Source organism: Macrosteles quadrilineatus, unplaced genomic scaffold (genome assembly GCF_028750875.1).
Source record: "Macrosteles quadrilineatus isolate MER2022 unplaced genomic scaffold, UCM_ALF_1.0 Scaffold_9__3_contigs__length_116548681, whole genome shotgun sequence".
Classification (NCBI taxonomy): domain Eukaryota; kingdom Metazoa; phylum Arthropoda; class Insecta; order Hemiptera; family Cicadellidae; genus Macrosteles; species Macrosteles quadrilineatus.
In genome coordinates this window covers 71,536,571-71,554,070 of record NW_026542602.1, presented here as the reverse complement: position 1 = coordinate 71,554,070, position 17,500 = coordinate 71,536,571, and the positions used below count along the sequence as shown (strand labels likewise).

The window sequence follows — 17,500 nt, the reverse complement described above, 5'->3', positions numbered from 1 at the left end:
TCACTACTATCACGCGTGTTCTCCCACTATCTCTCCGTTCCCACTCCATCCGATGGTAAATTTTGCACTCACTGCCAGGTAGATAAACTCGAGTGTTTTTGTTTTTGAAGGATTATTGCGTTCCATATCTTATAAATAAGCGGGTGTTAAACCTGGTGTTTATTCATCACTTTGACAAGCAAGAAATTTTAGTTTGATGGGTTGTTGAGATAAAGGTGCTAATATTAGAAAGCAATAATCAGTCTACACCCGTTGAGTAAAATACATTGCATTTTTAAATGGCACCTCAGAAAACTAAAAAAATACAGACTTCAATATTTTTCAATTAGTGCTGAGTGAAACTTATAACTAAATGGGAACTGTAATCTTGGATACCCAAAATCTAGCTTGGATGCCAAATTGGTTTACACTAGGATATGTCCTAAGCATCAACCTTCTACAAGGGTATCTGCTTGGATAACCAGGACCGTGCTTTCTCATTGTTCATAGATGCAATATAGATTAGATTCAAATAGATTTTGACAACGCCGACACCACAGTTCCTATTTTTAATACAAAGATGATAATGAGTGATTAAACGAGATGACAGCTGTGTTACTAAAATCAGCTGGTTTTTTTTAGTCATGATTATTTATTAAAAGCCCAATGACGAAGGACAGCTAGTGCTTTTTATAAACCATTTCCTCAGAATAAAATCGTTAAACCTTCTGACTACTTGGCGAGCACTATAACCATATGGTCCGGTTTTAGTGCATCTGTTTGTTTTGGTGAAAACAAACTACTGCACCAACGGGGCTGAAATGTCACTCAAAATATCGTGAGTCCAATTGACACGTGTGCCTAATGTTCTTGAAATTCGCAGGGATGTCCATTAAAAGTAAATATTGATGGTCTCCAAGCCAGTAAAAATTAAAAACAGAATTTTCATCTGCACTATTTTAATTATCTTTGTGTTTATTTCAGTAAGGTTATTAATTATACCTATACCCTGCTTACAGCTGATTGAATCAATAAAAAAAAAAAATTATAAACTAAGCGCTTCAGTAACGGTGAATTTCTCTTCTGCCTCTTTATTCAATAGCAAAATTTACGTTTCAGACAAAAGTTTACAAAAACCAATGTTATTTATTGTTGTTAAGATGTCATAAAACTAATTTAATTCATTGAATACAATTTATATGTGTTTTATTCTATTTGTTTTAACTCCTTTGTGTAAGTCAAACACATGTTTTTTTTTTAACCTACAGTACTATTATTAACTGAATACTCCGTTCAAAAAATTTAGGCTGTTTTAGGCCAAGAAATCTATCCCCTCCATGTCTTGATCATCCCATTAAAACATAGCTCAACAGCTGACATTTGTAAAAAAGTCAATCATCTGCAACAAATATTTAAGCAGAAAAAAGTGGTGGAAGAACTTCCCCTCAAACCGCCTAAATATTGTGAACGGAGTGTAATGCCAATAGATTAAAAAAATTATGACGACACACAAATTACCTTATTTATTCAAGCAAGGTATAATAACACCTAGAAATGTTTATCAAAGTCTGAAATCATGATAAAGTGAAATAACTAATAGCCTACTTTCAAAATACTGATTATAAGTACAAAAATATTAAGTCTTAGATTTCTTAGACACTCAAATTATTTTAATTTTTCCATAAAACGATTATCCCAACAAATTATCAAACCAAAGAGTGATTAGACAACAAGAAATTTACTAAAATGAAAATATTCAATGAACGAAGAAATTTTAAACTTATTGGAAAAATAACAACAGAAATATGGTTGAAAGAGTTGTCAGCTGCTAATCACTTGTTGCCAAAGACGCTTTATCATGTTGTTTACAGTAATTTCTTTTGACTAGTGAAAATACAAAGTCCTCACATGTAATTTAGATTAAGTCTTCATCATTGACTCTTAAAATAGTTTTATCAAAAATATTTTTCCCTTGGTGTTCCTTTGATCAAGAAGTAGATTAGATAGGGGACAAGTATAGACCTACATCAAAATTTGTATCTTTCAAAGACTGAAAACAATTGGAATAGTTGAATCTCAGTCTATATATATATAACAAAATTTTCAACTATAAGCAATGGGCTTTGTTTCCAACTGGTAGGTGTGAGAAGATTTATACTGCTTTGAAAAGCTGTTTGACATTCAAATTAAAAACATATTATTGGCACTACACCTCACATTTCTAAAATACTCTAGTGTGTCATCTTTACACAACAGAATATTTTAAAATACCAAATCATTGGGCTGAATTTACATTTTAGCAACATAACATATTATTAATAGCCTCCACGTTAACTAAAACAAACTTTACATAAGAATATTCAACTAACAAAAGACTGAAATACAATGGCCAGTTCGTTACCTTAAAACATTGATTATAATTAAAATTTAAGTTTTTATTACATTATTACTTTTCTTGTTAACTATGTATTTTATTTGAATGAAATAAACCGCTTGTTTTTATACAACAACTTTCCGTATGTGAAACCGTTTGTGCTTTAGTAAGTTCCGTTTGTGCCCTAATAAGTTCTAATTGAACTGACGTACAATAGTAAATTAGATAGTCTAGCTTAATTATTTAGTTACCTACCTATATTATGAAATTAATAAATAATATGGCAATGGATTTTAACATTTCTTTGTTTTGCAAATTGTTTTGTAATTTTTTTTTAATTTTTATTTCAGAAAGGAGATAGCTTGATCAGGCAGAAATCAGGTGATATTGATATCTAGATATTTGGCATTGCAGAAATGTTTCATCAGCTTTTAAAGATATTTCATCACCCTATCTAAATGTAGGTTTACTTGTCCACCTTATCATCATGCAATAATTTAAGTTTTTGATTTAGGCAAAAGTTGAGATCAAAATAAATGTTTGTTTTACAACTTGGTTTTTTTACTAAGAAAACTGAATCAAGTTTACCGAAAGGACTTGTAAAACCTTTCCTGGTTCAATAACTTTAAACTTGCTAATTTATAAAAAAAAATCAAAATAGGCTACATTATAAACAAAATAGAGCCTACATGTTTTTTTTATAAAAATCTTTTAAGCCAAACTACTATGTAGGACAAATGCCATGCCAAGAAACAAAATGTAAAAACCGTAACACTATGAAATTTTTTAACTTAAAAAAATAATTTTATTAGTAATTTGATTAATTTTTTACTTGTATTGAAACTTATCTCCTAAACCTCCAATTTCAAGAGTAATTTTCAATGATTATGACATAAAGATTATTGAGACGTAAACTTAAAACCAAAACAACAGTTTCAGTGTAGTAAATGAACTATTCAGTTGGAAACTTTTTATATAATTTAAAACCGCTAAAACTTTTTTTTATAATTTTAGGACCAATAAGTTAGATTTTCTTTTGTGCAGTAAATTGTGTTGATTATTATTACTATAGTTACAATCAAACTAGTTTCCTTATGTGTGGCTAAACTCTTTGAACCTAAATAGTTTCCAATTAATCTCTAAGATAACATATAATCAGTTGCAAGATAATCATGCCACCTGGGATAATCGTAATAAACTGTCAAGATTGTAATGATTTATTTTCAGTAATAATCATGGAGTGTGATTGATAATATAACAATAAAAAAGTAAAGGATTTATAAGATTTAAAAAAATGTGATGATACAGGGTTTTATTACATGGTAGAAGTACGGGTCATTCATCACATTAAGAAATAGGCTTAAAGCTAAAATTTGGGATCCTTATCAAAAATGGTGAAAAATAACAATAAATTAAATCATACGCTTGTCTTTGACACAGCAGTTCATTGGAAGTGCAGAGAGTACGGTACAATAAACAAATAACGAAAACTGAATATCCATAGGAATAACATTGAAACATTAAGGGTTTTTTTAGGATAGAACCCATTGGTAAAATGGTTATGAAAAATATTTAGCTTTCGTATTTTCAACCCTAATAATGAGCATACCAAATTTCAGCCTTCTAACTGGTCTGAAAGTTGGAGAATTAGTGATGAATGAGTGAGTGAGCGAGGGATTTCAACTTTATATGTTTGGATCCAAATCAATAAAACTATCATCAAGCTTCTAACTATAGGTTTGAAATTACCCAAAAGATTATTCATTTATGTCAATGGAACATCATCGTTTGATACATTTTCCTATTGATGTACACCTCTCGGCACACTGTGTTAATGCAATGACACAATTTCTAGACTCGGTAATAAGTACAACTAATGCTTGATATATTGAGCCCAAAAGACACAATACATTTCTTATATCTTATTTATAAATCTCTATTATCTCATTTAGATAATTAATTGAAATACTGTTTGGTTAACCTCTTATCGTCTCTATTGTTGTAAATAAAAGTTTAAGATAAACATGATCGATGTGGTGCAAATTGTATGAATGGACATAAGTGATATCTGTACTACGTAGAAATTGAGCTATTAATAGTATTTTTAAGTTTTTTTTTTTTTTTTTTCTTTTCTTCGCTGCAATTATTTAAACAGAATGAGTTTGCTAGGACATTCCAATGGTCTAAGGCCTGGTGGAAGGAATTCAAAACTGAAAAGTCAAGGAAAAGGGAAAGTGTTTTCAAACTTGTCTATTAAGTTTGTTGTTTATTCCAACCAAATATTACCGTACTGTAATTCAAAGGAAAAATGCGGAGACAAAAGTTTACTTTTCCACAGTAAAATTCCAAACAAGCTTCGGTCATTATTTTGTATTTTCTCCCCCTATACATAGTACCGAAATTGAGAAAGTATTGCATTTGTCAAAATCTTTGAGTTTGAGTTTTGGGTGAAAATATCTATTTTGGATCCCCTGAACCCAAAAAATTGGTCTTTTGAAGTGATGTCTATGTGAGTGTTTGGATGTGTACAGAGCAACTGACTATATTTGGTTCAGTTTTTTTTTTTTATGAAATTAATAACTGGGTTCATGAGTCTATGAGTTTTTTAATCTAGATTTGAAATTGTGATTTTTCATTAACTTTAAAAAACAACGACTCAAACTATTTTGTTTAAAATTTAGTACGTTATGGTTCTTATAATTCTAAACAAAACAGTACCCCTAAATATTTCTGTAAAATTACGGTTCAAAAAGTTATTGCAATTTGTGTGATTTTACCAATAAAATATCATACCGTAGTTAGTTACTCCCACCATGTTTTTTTTTTCTTCTAAGATATCCATTATAAAGGCTGTTGGCAAGCTAATTGGAGAAAATATGTGTCAGTTTTCTGATTCCGTTTATTTAATGTTATAAACAAGAGAATGTAATAAAAGATGCATACAGTTCAGGTGCACAACTTTGTAATACATCACCTATATGGTAACTAAATTTGTCCTAACAAGATCTGACATGCCAGTCTTTGGATTCAGCTTTATATTGATTCATAATCACAATTTTACAATCCTTGACCTCTCCCCAGATTGTGATAGGTCGTTATATAAGTAGATAATGACTACAACCATGAAATGATGTCTATTTTTGGGCATATAAATTATGACTCCATAAAAAAGGTTTGATTTTATAATTATTATTGATTTCAAATTGCAGCACTCCTGGTACACAGCCAATTTGTAAATTGGAAAGTTATTATTAATTGTAAGATATGTTAGAACACTTATTCAAAATTATTCTCAAGATTTGAAATTACCAAGTATGTTCATTTCCTCTAAAACCGAAATCGCAAAAAAATCAGCTAAGCAGAATCAACTTAAATACTTAAGAACAGTGATAGGTAAACTAAAAGTATATATTGCTATAAAATAATCTCTGACGTTTCCTAAAGAGATCGTGACAAATAAAATTATCATTTAAACTCTAAGACTTGGGAGATTATAAGATCTTGAAGTATATGTTTAAATATATTTTAGGGGCCTAAATGTATTTTGAAAAATAAGGACATATATATTTTAAATATAGCTTAGAATACTTCTGTTTTGTAACACACTTTTTACGCGCAGCGAATAACTGTATTCTCACCTATAGCAATTCCAATCCATATGACAAGTCTATGTTTTCGACTCATATTTTTCAGCTAATCTAATCTTGAGTGTCTCAATGTGATCAGTAAGGCAAGGAAATCTTAACACTGATCATTGAACTCTTTTAAACACTAGACTAACTCCGCCCTTTGTTCAGAACAATATTTGAGATAACAATTTTTGTTGAGCAAGAGAACAATTTAATTGGGGCACGAGTTATCAATGGGTCATTGGTCATTTTATCAGTTGTTTATTACAGACTTGAAACTGAGAATTAGAATAGTACATGTAAAATTACTGCTTACATTATATTTTCATTGAGAATTTAAAAAATTTGTAGTTGAATAAATGTCGTATTAGACTCATCGTTTAGGCACCCCTGGCCCAGACCTTTGTGCTAGCTACAAAAAGGTTCGAACAACATCAGAAGATAATATGACAATGAATACGTGTCAAAACTATGCTGTGTATAATACCATGTTATGCTGCAAGGCTGGGAAAAAGTTGTTTACGGTACAAGCATGACAGATTTCATGCGATTACCATAAACACCTTTCCAGATGAATTGTGTAAAATACTCTTCACCATACTTCCAGCAACAAGTTTTTTGTTCATTCATGTACATGTAGACTAAAATAACCTTAGTTATTCTTTAAATAATTAACAAACTTTGTAAAATTGGAATGTTCCAACTCATATCTGTTTTAGATTCATCAGGCAGCAGATTTGAGCTAATTTCTTTGGACTTAACTATTATTTCATGTGGAATTTCACAATATTCTCTATCATGAAGTATCTTCTAATATAGGTTAATTAGTAAATTATCACAACACTCTAAACAATGGCGCTCGTCAAAGTGATTCACACTAACTGAATATTAGCATTGTTGAGGAGGACGAGTTTATTGCTCGCGGGCGAGGGTAAGGTAGCTTCGTCGACAGCCTATAACGTTGTTGTAACCTATAGCAAAACTGACCAGTAAATTTACCGTACCCCAGCACACTTTATTGGTCCCTTTCTATAAACGACTTACTCGACTAAACGCAGAAGCCTAAAGGAAGAAGCTGCTCATGTGTATTATGGAAAATAAAGAAACAATGGTACTATCTTAAAACAAAAATAACATCTTTACTTGTTGTACAGCGCTAGACGAACATGATCCGTATTGTTTCTTGACATGGACTGGACAAAGCGGCGTTTGTTTGCGAGTGTATTACATATGCACAGGAAACTAAACAAATCATCCAATGTCCATTACAAACAAACACGAAAAAGAGCCTATAACTTTTTCAATTTTGACAATTTTTTCAAATGCACTAGTACATCTTAAGTGACAATTTGTCAATGTATTGGACACAAGAGTAACACAACGAAGGTTCAACTTGCTACTACAACAGAATTAAAAAAAAATGAAAGCCACACTTATGCTGATTTAAGAGTCAATTTTAGGTACACTATGCTTGTGATTTTATTCCACCTGTATGTTAAATGAAGTAGACAATCAGGTCTAAATTAATGGCCAATGGATCTAAAGCATCTCACTGGCTTCAAGACAGTTTGAAGATGCCCCTCTTGGTCAGGTGTGCATTGGCTGAGTTGATGGGAGAGAAACGGTGGAAGTTAAATGGATTGGACAATTCTTTGTCAGTTGCACGTTAAATGAGACATTTTACTACGTTTGCTTATCATAATTTTGAGTGTTCACAGAATCTTGGTTCAAAATAATCAGGATTTTTGTATTCATAAGATGAAGGAGGATATGACAAAAATATGCATAATCTGAAAATTTTTTCAAGTTCAAATTGTTAGCAAATGCAGGGTGTCAAAAGGCTCTCTTACTTAGACGATTCAATTTTGAACTTTATATTCGTAAACCCTAATGCTCCAATAATTGTACATATAATGGAAGACATTGTTAAACTAATTGACCTATAATACTATCAAAAGCTGAATGGTATATTCTTATTAATGGAACAAATTCAATTAAAATTAGTGAAAACAGGAAATTAACCAAAACTAAAAGATGAAAGTATCCCAAGGATGTCACAACCAGATAACCTATAGATACCAAAGAAGTGCTATAACAAGAGATTGTACACGAGCGGTCTATAAATTGCAATACAATGGAAAATCTTTAAAATGTCTATTTATAATATAACTGTTATTATACTGTACTTACATTATCTTCAACTATTGTTTTTAGTTTCAACTTTTTTGTATGCACTCTTAGTAATGTTAAACTCAGAAACACATTGAAGTGAAATAATATTGATTGTTGTTATTAGAAACCAAAAATCATCTAGGTCTACACTCCAAAACATGAAATTCAAAAGTAAATTGAAAAGTAATTTGGACACACAGCTATGTAACTATTTTCTGGGAATATACATCAAATAGCCTACATTCAGACAAACAAACAATAACTGAAAAAAATATGGAATCAACAAAATCCTGATTTGATTGCCAATAACAGATGTGAGGATGGAAATATGCTTTGTCAGTAATGTAACATATCCTATTTCCAAATTTTAACAAAAAACTTTAAACTTTGAACAATGTTGACCACACCTATTAAAAGACCAAGTTTACTTTAACTTCTCAGTATACAGTAGAACCTCTCAATCCGAACCCCCGAAATCCGAACGTCCACTAATCCGAACCCCTCATTGATGTACTCTATACACAGTACAGCAGTTCTTTATTGTATACTGTAATCAATGTACAGTACTGTTTATTCACCATTTTTACTACTGTATTAAATAAACACTGTATTTTAATTTATAAAACATTTTTTTCACTTTTCCCAAAATAATTTAGATCAATTTTAACCATGTTTTAGCTATTGTTATGTAAAAACAACAATATGTTCTGTAACCCGAACTATTCACTACCCCTGGTCCCAATTAGTTTGGATTAAAGAGGTTCTACTGTACCAGCTAAAATTACTGTGAGACCAGTGGCGTAACTATGGGGGGGATGAGGGGGATAGAACCCCCCTCCTCCAGAACCCTAAAATGAAAATAAATATTTGTATCACAGCAATCCTACTTCTTTCAAATACAGTTGTCTGAAGTTTATAACCGAAACTGATTATTTAGGCCCTAGTTTTTATTTGGTTTTATTAATCTAATTTGTTAATTATTAGTTGATTTGCATAGTGAGCTAATTTTAAAAGGTTTATTTCATGAATACACCCAGGCAGCGGGAGTAAATTTTGAGAGTGGGAGTGGTAACACTGCAGGCATGTGCGGTAAGCACTACAGTGTTAGCAAAACGGGAGTGCCGATGGAGACCTGTGGGGGTGCGTGCGTGTCAAGGGACTTGACCTGGTCTCCATCGGCACTCCCATTTTGCTAACACTGTAAGTAGACGCCAGACGGCTTTTTGGTTGTTCACTTAGTAGACTTGTAACAAATATTAAATGAGCCACGTAATTCTGAAATACATTGATGTTATTTAGAAAAATGTTGTTTATTGTGTATTATAAATACAAGGTAATGGTGTTGGGCTGTCAGGAGGGTATGTCAGCCAAGTCTAAAACTTGGAGAAGAGAAACTGTAATAAGTAGTGAATCGCGCAGATGGCCGGTAAAAAACAAAGTGTTTACCATAGAGATGAAAATATTATAACTGAAGTCACTACTCTCTGGTTGAACATTAGAGAAAAGCGTCCCATCCAAAATGGCAGCTTGTTGCTGTGTTTTGTTGGTCACATTGTCTCGGTTGGTTGGAATAACCCCATCTGATTGGATCAAATTTGACAGCTATCCAACCAACCAATCATATGGCCAATATAACAACACGAAAAACTGAAAAAACCAGGAAAAACAGTGGCACCCTTTTAAACACAGAGTGGTGACTCCAGTTATAATCTATTCATCTCTATGGTGTTTACCAGTGGTACTCAATAAAAGGTTAAATTACCTGTGTCTGCTGGTCGATCCTGATGTATCCTATTACAGGAGATGCATTTCGGCGAAATTAAATTGCCATCATCTGTCCTAATATAAGGTCTTGAGCTTCCCTATTAGGTGCGTTTGAAGTTTTGGAGACACGTACACAAACTTTACACTTACACATGATGTAACGTCTGACCCCAGTCGAGACACAACTTGACGCGCGTCTACATGTTCCTAATGAAATTAAAATAGGCCTACCATGTATTAATGTGTTTTATTCGTCATGTGTAAGTGTAAAGTTTGTGTACGTGTCTCCAAAACTTCAAACGCACCTAATAGGGAAGCTCAAGACCTTATATTAGGACAGATGATGGCGATTAAATTTCGCTGAAATGCATCTCCAGTAATAGGATACATCAGGATCGATCGGCGGACACAGGTAATTTAACTTTTTGTCACACCGATCCGGAACAACAACAAACAACATAAAATAGTGGTGTTTCTTAATCAAGAAATACTATTTCCTGAATCCGACCGAGACAGCCTCAATTGGGTTGATTTTTTTTTAGTTCTTTTGAACATGATTACACCTCCGGAATGCCTTAATGCGCGAGTTTGAGTTCTAATTTTTCCAAAATTTTTGCCCCCTCTTTACTGGGTGTTGCATACTATAAAATACTATAAACCACTACTCCTAAAATTTGATTAAATTTTTTCTCCTTATCAGCAAAAAGTTATTTATATATAGGACATTTTACAAAATACACACAACCTATACAGCAACGCAGAATTTTACTAGAGTTGAAGGCAGTAACGAAGCATTTAACTGACTCATTTGAACACTCAGTAGGGGTATTAAATTAAGGTATTAAGGTCCAACGTAGAAAAAAGTAGTACTCCATACACTGTACATCATGGCACCAACAAAGAACCAAACCAGTTTTGAATAGATTAAGATAATATTTTAACAATTATTTTAAAATGTCTTACTTCTGCTTACATACTTGTGCAAAAATACAACATTCAACCCTTCCTGGACAGGTGACAGATATATTAGCACAGATGTTCTGGACAGAAAGTGTCTATTTCTACCGATTCCACATAATGTTTTTTGATGTAAAAATCTTTCTAAAACACAAATCAATGTTTAAGTCCAAATTTACAATGTTATGTTTCTTTTTAAAATAAAATGTTATCGAATAAATAACATAGCCATTTCACAGAGAAGTAAAATACATACGATACAAGCTTATGGGACAACCGAGCGCTTTCTGGTATGTTGAGGGAGAAATGTACTAGTATCGAGCAAGGAAGAGCCCGAACGGCGATGGCCACATAGCGCTGTGAGATACCAGATACCACGTGAGCGCTGTAGTACATGATGGTGAGGGAAGAAAGGAGGGCGGAAGGGGGCGACGAATAAAATTTTCCCTCGACACCAGCGACTAGTGCTAGACACCTCATAAGTTAACCATTGAATGTATCTGTTTCTTACTTTACTTGTGGCAATTTATTATTCTTGATTTGTAGCCTGGTATTATTTTTTAAAGATAGGTTACGATAAATAAGCTAGGTATTCACGGACTAGTAGAAGTTATATCTGCACCATTTTTTTAGCAAAGAAATTATCCGTCAAAAAGTTAAGAAGTCCTCTGTTCTATGCTAGGCTACGGTATTTTAAGTAGAAAAGTAAAAAAAAAATTGCCAGAATTAGATTTTTTCACATTTTACAAATGTTGCCTGTCAGGGAAGGGTCAAACAAGTAAAAGACACCAACCTTCTTTCCTCCATTGGTCAAGATCTTGAAGCAGCTTGGAGGCATGTTCAGCCCTGGACACTTTGACCTCATCAGTGATTTCTACCTGTAAGTTTAAACAATGAAACTTTAACAGCTCCTATTGTTCATTATTTGTACATAATTGATATTAGAAAGTAAGCTATTGACACATCCCGTTCGGTGAGACGGCCTGGATGGTCATTGTAGTTTGGTTTATAGCTACTTGATGTTTTAAAGTTTATTCTATCCGAATGGCAAATGTCATAAATTAATCTTCGATGAGAGTCTGAGGCTTGCACCTTACTTCCAGATTTTAAAAAGTTTTTAAAATAAAGATTTTAAAATAGCATACAGTGAACTTTGTTTGCATGTGTCACAAATTACTAAAGTAAGAGAATTGAAAAATTCTTGCCAACAAGATTGATTTTGAATTACAAATAGGTTAACCAAAAGGTACCGAAATCGGAAACCGACATAATCAGGACAGGTGGTAACTCTGCCCTCAAGGTCAGATGACACCAATTGATTAGATAGTTGTGACAGGTCCGCTGTGCAGCCGATGTCGGTTTGTTGTATTTCCAGTGTGGCCGGTCTAGCGTTTTATTAAATTTTTCTCTATTTTTTAAGTGTCACCGCAACAAGTCAATGACTATCAATTGAAGTTAGTTAGTTTCAAAATTGTTCTTAAATATTTGACGACTGAGATGTATTATTGTAACAATTTGTACATATTATGAGAATAAATTACTTATAGTTTATATAAGCTTTGATTAGACAACGAGTCATATGACTCGGAACAAAAAAAAGGTGTAAAAAGACAAAGACACCCCTAGTAAACTTGAGATAAGTAATATAGCCTACTGGACTACTGACAAAGCCCACATAAACTTACAGCACTGAGAGAAAGCCTTTAAGTTGGATTTTAACCAATTAATTTATTCATACAGGGTTCTCAGACTTTAATGTAATTTAAGGTTAATTCATACGGTACTTTTCTAGTCATGTTTGAGAGTTAGCAAAGGGGTCAGGGGCTTAGGCCGGACACAGCCAGAATTGCGGCGGTGATGCCATTACATTTTTGATAGCTTAATTTTTAAGATATGATAAGTTAATTGTTTTGCAAAGTACCGTAACTTAGGCTTGTGAGGCCTACCATTTATTTATAGTATGCATTCAAAAAGTTATTTGCACATTTAAATCGAGGAATGTTTAAGGCTCAACATTTTATATTCAAAGGAATGTTATTTTTTAATTTCAGAAGGGATTTAAAAAGTTTTGGGGTTTTTTCAGGACGGTGATCTTGTGGAAGCCATAAATCTGCTAAGTTTGCACGATGTTGCCAGAGATTATCATTATGTGACCAAGGCATCACGTTATTGAATCCAAAGTTACTAGGCCTCAAGTAGAATCTTTGAAAACGAAATCACTATGGAATTGAGAATAGGAATCGGCTCCTACGTTTTTGTTAGATTTGACCAAAATATTCACCAAGATTAACAACCCATTTACGATTTTAACGATATCAAGTGGGATCATAACAATCTGTTTGCAACTAACCTCAACAGCCACATTGTCGCTCGTGCTGAGCCACGAGTCCACATCAAGCTGAAGCGGACTCGCTGGCTCCTCCTTCCATGACCAGACACCTGACATTGCCATTGTATCCAGTCACTGTCTCAACTCCAACTAAGTTTTCTTGTGCTATTTGTGTCGTCTCTGCGACGTAGTTTTCGATAAAACACGCCATAATGGCTCTGGAAAAAACATAAATTCAGCATGAAACCTTACAAGTTAGGTAGGCTAACAGAAATTAGACATGAATAATTCCTTTTAAACACTATGTCAATAGCCTATGTAAGTTACCCGTAAGCTAATGAAACTAATTAGCCTATTTTGAAAAGTTTGGTTTATTTACTATCATATCTGTTTAAAGGACATAAGTGGCCTGGACTCTAGTGAACCAATTAGGTAGAAAAACTTTGATATCAAGATCAATAGTAGCCTAACTTATCCTAATTTATCTAAAATAAAAATATCGATTCAAACTATAGCAAGATCTAGCCTATGTAACAATTGATAATAACTTACAATGGAGTAAGCTTAGGATATCAAGGATTTGCCAATTTAGACTAACAATTCTTAACCTTCTCTTGGTTTTCCACAAGGCTATTTACTCAGTGTATCCACAAGACAAAAGCAAAAATCCCGCTTACTGGGTTGAATAAATCCTGTTTTATCCTGCTTTTGAATCATGAGAAGTTCCTTTTATCCCGTGTGAATTTTTTTGTCCAATCCCGAGTGTTGTATTTGACGTAGGCTAATGTTTAAAATAGTTATAATTAAACATAGGCTAGCTATTATATTTGCTACCGGTACAGTAATATAATGAATTTGAGCTAAGTTTTTCTCCAAAATTAGGTTTAAAATATAAAACACACGTCAGAGCCAAAAATCCTGTTTCATCCATTAACCTGTTTTACTTAATCTCACTCATGGTCTAAAAATCCTGTTTTAACCCACATCTCATTTAAATCGCGCTCATGGTCTAAAAATCCCGTTTTCAGGATAACTTAATCGGTCCGTGGATGGAAACACTCCATCAACACTTACTGTTAATAGTTAACTTGACGTAGGAATATATACCTTTCTAGGAACACATTGACAATTATATTCCAACTAAACTTCACTTAGGTAACTATTCTTTTTAAGTTACCTCCTTCCTTTCAGTTTACTTTGTTCCAGTGTAAAATAATGATCTCTCACTTTTTATCAGTGGGATGAGAACCCCCCCCCCCCCCCCCCCCCGTAAGTTTGTGATCTTTAAAAACATTATCTTTCCACCTAAGCTCCAACTTCGGCTTGACACGGCATTTCACAAGGCGTCATGATGGTCTTCCATGATAGTGGCAAAATCCTGAATAGGACCTATCTTCATAGGTCACGGATACATTATCAATAATACTGTCATTGCAACCAAACCCAGGACATCTGCGGTTGTGTAGACAACATCATTGTCTCCCGCGGTGACGTAAACATAATCCTATTTTCTACAATCACAACAAAATCCTAAATATCTCCCTGGGAAAAAACGTCATAATCATCTTCTGCAACATCCTCAAAATCTTGAATATCTCGTACAGTCACAGAAACATTATTGTCTTCCACTACCGGTATCGCAGCAATATCCTGAATGTCTCCCGCAGTTGTGTGGACATCTTTTCGTTTTCCGCAATCGCGGCAAAATATTGAACATCTCCCGTGGCCCCAGAGACATCGTCATCGTCAACCACGGGGATTATCTTGTCGACATCCAAGATCACGGCAAAAGCGTGAATCTTTAATTCGCAGCGCTTGATCCTCGCAGACAGGTTCTGCCGTAAGGTTGTTATCGGGGTTGTAAAAGCTCGGCTCTATTTTCTGACTTTGTGCGAGATCTCTCACGGTTTCAACAATTGTTCGTTATAAAAAACATAGGGTAGTATAATACTAACTGAATATAAATATTTTTATGAAACGGGGCCCGTATAAGTTAGAAGGGGGGTCACAGGTCCTGGCCCGGTTACATTTCCCAAAAGATTCCGGTCAAGGTGTGCGGGCCCCGCTATCACCGCCACTGCATTCTATACATAGCAGGGTTAGGCAGCTACATGTTACAAAGTTGTAGCTTAAGTGTCTTGGTACTTTCCTGTTAAATGGAACAGTAATTTGTAATTTAAATGCGTTTGAAGATATTAACACAGTTTAAAGAATATGGATCGTAAAGGGAAACAAAAATAGGCTATCAATAACTTAAGTAAGTTAACTTAACTTATATCAAAACAAATCATCGATAAGTTAATGAATGTTCCCTGTAACAGGAAAGTACCGATGTCACTCAAAACTTTAATGAGGATTAAGTCAGCCTAACTTAATAGGTTAAGTTAGGCCTAACTTTTTGCCTAACTTATCTTTTCAGAAAAACATCTCCCAAATAAACTTAGCCCTAACTTAGCACTGATGAGATAGGCCTTAGGCCTAACTTATTATTCAGCTAATTTTTTATTAGATATTTCTGTACTATGGTACCAAGTTACTTAATTTGGGAAACAACATTCTCGCACATAAGAGTCTACTCACTCACAATGTAGGGCAATAGAGAAAGTTCCGATTGCTGGACCTAGTTACAACAATAAACTTAACTTAGCCTACCCTACAAATAACACTTATTTGACCAATTTCTTTGACAAATAGACAAATTTATGTGCAAAAAATATAGTCTCTTGGTGTTGTTTATGTTTACATAGCCTATGCAAAGGTCAATCGGATAATAAATAAAAACAGGAAACGTGCAGGCGTTCTCCATGCCCCATGACCTTCCACACATATTTATCAAGATTTAAGCTGTAAGGAAGCTAAACTATGCAAAATACTTACTCCATTTTTGCTTGCTGTGGTGGCACAAGGCCGTACGCGGCTCTAAAAATACCTAGAACCCCATATTAACGCGAAACAAACGCTGAAAAATATATTGACGTCTGCTGTTCTTGACACATGGGGAATGAATGGAATGAATAGCAGAAGCTGTCCGACACCGAAAGTTGTAATTATTAATCCGCCAACATTCCATCTTAAAACCGATAACTTTTTTATTATCGCTGTAATTTTTGTAATGAATCAGTCATTTATATGCATTTTTGATTCATTAAATTCTGATTTATCACATTTTTAAAGCTATTTCAATGAAACTCCAAGGTACTATTTTATGATACTTATTGCATCAGCTTAGGTTGGGTTGGGTAAAAGTGACGTCATTGGGCAATTTTCGCGGAATTCAAGAAAGTTTAAATTGGTTTAGAATTATTCAAGATTATTGTATAACAGCTTTATTCAAACTTTTGTTTGAGAGGTAATTATTTGTAATTTATACCGCATTCTCAAGCTTTATCTCGTTGCAGTCAATAACACGACACATATTCTTAGAGAATTTCTAAAAGTAATCAATCGACTACAAGTTTAATGTCCCCTCAATCTTCAATTGCAAAACTAACTTTCGAATTCCAAATGAGGTTTGATTTGTTCTTAATTTAATTTATACTAATTTATGGTAAAACCTTGTAGACAGTATGTCTTTTAGTGAATTTCCTATATAGGGAATAAGCTATTACTGTAGTACTCATGGTAAGACCTGAACCCGGGACCAATTTACTTCTTTGTTTTGAGGTTCCTAGAGGCCAAAAACACCCTCCTGTTCAAATTCATATGTGTGCCCGTCAACGCGATAAAGTGACCAATAATGAGCCGATTTGAAAATTGGTAGAAACGTGTAAACTTACTTTTATTCGAACGAGTTTGCAAACCAGCATGATCGGACTATGGAAACGGGGGCTTATGGGGGGTTTTATTGGGTAAAAATTGGTTTTTCCCATTTTTGACTCGAAAAACATAAAATATTTCACAATTTCTTTCCAGACCATTTTGTAGAGCTTTCAAAAAGAAATTATTTTATATATTGAAGCATTGTTGTATGCCTAACGGTTACGGAGATAATAAAAAAAAACTTTAAATTTAAATCAAATCAAATCAAATCATTTTATTGGGCCAAATTAACAATTACAAATACAGTTTGCATTAACCAGGTCAGTACAAATATGCTATACTATACATCAATTACTAATTCTTATATTTACAATAATTACAAATTAGAGCTTTCAAAACATTTCAGGAATTCTTGGACGCTATAACAGGTTATACTTAGCAATTTATGTTTTAATTGTTTTTTGAATTTTGAAAGGCTTGGTTCCAACTTAAGGGATAATGGAAGTGAGTTGAAAAGCTTTATGCCAATGTACAATG

At 33.5% G+C, this 17,500-nt stretch overlaps 1 protein-coding gene across 1 annotated transcript in view; it reads right to left on the bottom strand.

Annotated features, from left to right (window-relative positions):
• Positions 1 to 16,205, bottom strand: part of LOC129003913 (cyclic AMP-dependent transcription factor ATF-4-like) — a 39,793-nt gene extending 23,588 nt beyond the window's left edge. Inside the window, exons 1-3 of the mRNA XM_054432253.1 lie at positions 16,082 to 16,205; positions 13,226 to 13,422; positions 11,669 to 11,753 (exon numbers count right to left, since the gene is read on the bottom strand). Of these exons, the coding sequence (XP_054288228.1) occupies positions 11,669 to 11,753; positions 13,226 to 13,327 (187 nt within the window). The 5' untranslated portion in view covers positions 13,328 to 13,422; positions 16,082 to 16,205. The remainder of the gene's footprint in view (positions 1 to 11,668; positions 11,754 to 13,225; positions 13,423 to 16,081) is intronic.
• Positions 16,206 to 17,500: the final 1,295 nt, after the last annotated feature.